A 5129-nucleotide genomic window follows, 5' to 3' on the forward strand; every position below is an offset into this window, starting at 1 on the left:
AACCGCAGATGACGATCCTCCTTCCCACATCATTTTTCTTTAAACAAAACCCACCTCTCAGATTCTCTTATGTGGGATTTTGTGTTTCAACTGATGAGAATGGCGTTGTGAAATGTGTGAAATTTCACACACCCACGATGAATTCACCAGTCCCCCACCTTCTGTGTGTATGTGTGTGTCTTTTGACGTAAAAGCGATCAAAGTCTGAAAGTGGGCAATAATCATGTGTCAAGGAACACGAGGAACTTGATGGTATGGGGCAATGAGATTCTCAGCGGTCGTTTGATGGATCTATTGAATGGTTAAGATTGAAGTTAAAAAGCGGAAATTTATTGGACTATCATGTGGGTGCACACATATGAACAAATTAAAAGCAATGATTGTTCGGATAACATGGACGGAAGTCGGAAGATGTATCTTTGCAACTTACATTCTTTGTTTGGTTATTTTTATTGTAGCTCAACAATGTTTTGTATATCGTTTTAAATGGTTCCTCGTGATTTTATTTCTTTTTGCGTTTAAAGGGTACGAACTTGTGTCTTACCTGTTAATTTCGTATCTTTACCTATTTTTGAAGGTTACATTGTCTTTATCACCTGCCAACTAAGCAGGTGAGTCAACAATGACTCATTAGTGAGTCGATTCATCGTTGCCACGTAAATAAAATCAACTAAGGAGGAAAAGGATTGCACCTGCCAAAAATCGGAAGTAAAATCGATTGGGGAGGAAAAGGATTGATCCTCGTCGTTCCAAGGGGAAAGAACGATCGCATATGTGCGATCGATTGAAAAAGCGGGAAATCAGGGTCTAGAAATCGATTAGTCAAAGGGGAACGATCGTTGATTGGCGAGAAGGAAGCACGTAGGTGCATAGTCTGCTACTCCGGATGCCTTGGCCGATCGTATGGTACACTGGGAAGATTCGTCCCTCTCTCACTGCAAATCACCATTGTTAAAGAAGCATCTCCCAAAACATCACAGGAATGGTCTCGATCAATGAAAACAAACACCCTCTCTTCCAGCTTCATTGTCGGACCAGAAAAAAGAAACGAGGAGCTACCGACCACCATGGCAGCCCCTCCCTTGGTGAACTCAAACAATCACCGAACACCAATTCCTTTGTGAGCTGCTCTTACTGCTTGGATTTCATCTGTAATTGTGGCTGCCGACGATGGAGTCAGGGAAGACCAAGTGGATCATCAGAAAAACGGGTTCTTTTTCCCCTCTCACTCTCCTCACGGTCGATTAAGAACCACCGACCCATCGAGTTGCTGATTTCGTTTGTATTCTTTCTTTCCCTGATATGCCTTCTGTTTCCCCTCTTACTCTTCAGTTTGTTCAAGCACAAGAGATGCTTCCCTCTCCGATTTCCCCTCCTATTTGCTCGATCGAACACCAAATAACCCACCCTAATTGTTGTTACTGATGCTCTTAATTCCTTCCAAATTATTGCTACCAGAGATGAGAAGGAAACCTCGAAGAATCTCCCCGGAAAACGACCTCGCCATCCCCTTCAGTCGAACCCAAAACCGTGGTACATTTTTTTAACTTTAAACCTGCTGACTAGGAAGGGGTTCACCGGGTGACCCCTTCATTTTTTAAAAAGGACTTTTTAAACCCTAAAAACATGAATTCGTACCCTTTAAATGCAAAAAAAAAAAGTCATGAGGGACCATTTAAAAAAATATACGAAACATTGTTGGGCTACGTTGACAATAAACCTTTTTTATTTAAAGGTTATAGTTATTTATTAGTCGAAACTGTATCTCCTAAAAGAATATTGTTTGGGAAAAACTAATTGATCGAGTTTAATGTATCATAGCTTAGCTCACAAATGATCAAACAAGCATAGGCTCAATATATCGCAAACTTCATACAAGATAAAATACACTTTTCAAAACCCTTAGCCAATATTCTGTTAGAAAACAATTTTATTTTAAAGATAGAGTTCATGATTTAACATAACTAGGAAAGTATCACCCCCGCGATGCGGGGGTTAATTGTTGTTACTTATGTGTTTTGATGTTCTCATATGAATGTGTTTAACCGTGTTTCATCTGATATTAGTCAATCGTCCTGATTTTTTTTTTGTAAATTTTTTATGCTTTTTTATGTTATCATATTTATCTTTTTCTAGAAAATGGGTATTTTATTAATAAAATGTAATGCATATGAGCGTTTATGATTAAATATCAATTTTATAAAGTTTTTATAGTTTTTATGAGAATATTAACATTTTCCATTTTGTGACATTATCATATACAAAACCATAAGATTTATATATAATGATTTAGAAAGGAAAATACATAATTATAATTATCTCATTTTAATAATATTAACCACTTGCCCATCATCAAATGTGTTTCAAGTATAGAAAAGATATCAAACTATAATTTCAATAAAAAGAATTACGAATGATAATCAAAAGAAGCCCTAAATTATTCGTCTTTAAGGAGACACCCAAATGAAAAGAGGATCAAATTTGTAGAAGAAATCTGACTTTCAATCAAATGGGAGTAATTACTATAAAAACATTATTTCTGAAACATAATTAATCAAAATTCATAATTCAAATCTACAAATTCGACATGGCAAACTAACACTCGAATTAAAACAACATATAACTCTACTCAAGAGTTTATTACGTATGACGACAATATATATAGATACCTTTCACCAATCTATTTGCCATATATAATTCAAAATTGCATAAACAATTATGTCAGGTAAGAGAGACAGGCTATAAAAGGCTGTCAGGTAAGAACATACATTAATTATAGAAGAATTGCATCATTATATCGGTTATGAAATAATAATAAGACAAAATGAACAGGTGAAAAAATGTCTTATCTCTCCTTTCTGAATCAAAAGTGAGCTAAAGAGTTGGATGACACAGGAATGGAAGTATCAGATTATGATAAATTGAGTTGTCAGTGATACCACATCATTCATTTACCTGAAAAAAAAAAAACAGCATAAACTGCATGAGAACAGAGGATTTTTTTTTCAAATATGTATGTATAAAAGAAACAAAAGTTTGAAGAAAATTTCATTTATCACTGCTGATATTTCAATTCATTTAATATTGTATAAATAAGATTAGAAAACAGGTCATGTGCATAAATGTTTTATAGAAATAGTCCATATTTAATTAAAAAAAAAACGGTCCATATGGAACAAAAACACCATGAATTTTCCCTGGAACTGGCATTTAATCAAACATAGGAAACAAATAAATCGAAAAAATACTAACAATTAAATGGTATACAGTCAAACAGAGAACAATTTATGAGCACTTATATTTTTTTTTGCATGTAAACACTGGGATCTTAGAAATGATGAAATGAGATTTTGCTACCTGTTATAATATATGTGAAAATGAGAAATCAATAGCGTTTTAGCCTTTAGGTGGTGAATAAATGAAAATAAATAGTAAGCAATAGAGAATTAGTTTTCAAAGATTAATTTGTCATTACCTACATATAAGTAGATTTTGTTGTTCTTCTAGAAAAGCAGACATCAGATTTTTTGAAAATATAGACCTATTGTATGAAACTATTTAATAAAGTTTGTTGTTTGTAAGGTTTTAATGGAATTAGATTCAAAAATCATAATTTCTTCTGTATTAGTTGGAATACATGCATAACCACCAACATGAAGACATATATATATATATATATATATATATATATATATATATATATATATATATATATATATATATATAAACCAATCCACTTTAACAAAAGGGTATTTTAGTCTTTCTTGTAAGATAGATAGAAAGAGATTGACCGTAAAATGGATAAGATATCTTTTGGATGTGGTGATCTGACTAAAATTTGTATACTCCGACAAATTTTCACGTTTCTTTGATTGATTAACCACGAACTTGACAATTTAACGAACATCCCTCGAGACCTAAGGCTTTATGACAATATACTTTTCTTTGTTAAAAGTGTGAACATATGAAAATACTTTCACAAAGACTTGGGGGCTGTTTCGTCTTTACTTAATAGGTTAACCTAAAAAAAAGAACATAACTTAATACATTCAGACACTATGCATTTACTAATTTTCCTGACTTATAGTGCAATGTATGGGTAAAATGGTCATTTAATCTCATTAAGACAGTTTATCGGTCAAGAAAAAAATGGACCTTATATGTATATAACATTTTATCCACACATATATCACTACCCATTTGGCGATCTATTTTAGGCTTACCTTTCTAGAAGTTATATTAGAACTTCAAAACCATCGTCCGCATCAAGGGGAGTAAGTTCAAAAACACCTTGACTAATGATAGCAGCCATTTTGACTCCAAATTTGGACATTTTTCCAAAAAATAGAAATCAATGAGGTTGTTATAGTATTCAATGCGTTGTGGATTCGGTTTGCCTGTTCCATCTGTTATAACATGAAAATACATGTTAGTTTATTTGCCACTTTCAAAGAAATCAACAGTATACCATATTATCATATATTCATTAAGGTGGTTAGTAAATTTACTTATGAATATTCTTCACCGTGATATTCAGAATATATAAACATCATATATCAGAAAAAACCCATTGAGGCATTTTGTCAAACACCTTATATGCACTGAGCATCTTTATAAAGAAAATACCATATTACCAAGTAGAAAAACCATTTTGTTTTCATATGATGTTTCTAGATTTAGTCATGATCATTTCATTCCAAAGTTTTCATGTACAAATCATATTCTTATATAAGTTTCACTACTAGAAAAAAGGCCTTTTACGACGCTCATTGCGCGTCGTAAAACACTCAGACGACGCGCAAATGCGTGTCAAGGAAGACCCTGTCATAAAGAGAGACGACGCGCATTTACGACGCGCATTTATGACGCGCATTTACGACGCGCGGTTATGACACGCAATGCGTATCAAGGAAGGCCCTGTCATAAAGGAAGACGACACGCATTTGCGTGTCGTAACCTTACGACGCGCGTGTTTATGACACGCAATGCGTATCAAGGAAGCCCCTGTCAAGAAAGGCCATGTCATAAATGAAGATGACACACATTTTTGCGTATCATAATTTTAAATGTTTAAAAAAATATTATTTATAGATTTGCTTATTTTCAAATTAAATTTGTATTTAATGTTT

At 33.4% G+C, this 5129-nt stretch overlaps 1 protein-coding gene across 1 annotated transcript in view; it reads right to left on the bottom strand.

Annotated features, from left to right (window-relative positions):
• LOC111876252 (protein BRASSINAZOLE-RESISTANT 1) overlaps positions 1-338 on the bottom strand; it is a 1681-nt gene extending 1343 nt beyond the window's left edge. The window contains exon 1 of the mRNA XM_052769115.1: positions 1-338. This exon is cut by the window's left edge and continues 246 nt beyond it. Coding sequence (XP_052625075.1) covers positions 1-33 — 33 coding nt within the window. The 5' untranslated portion in view covers positions 34-338.
• Positions 339-5129: the final 4791 nt, after the last annotated feature.

This window comes from Lactuca sativa, chromosome 1 (assembly GCF_002870075.4).
Source record: "Lactuca sativa cultivar Salinas chromosome 1, Lsat_Salinas_v11, whole genome shotgun sequence".
Classification (NCBI taxonomy): domain Eukaryota; kingdom Viridiplantae; phylum Streptophyta; class Magnoliopsida; order Asterales; family Asteraceae; genus Lactuca; species Lactuca sativa.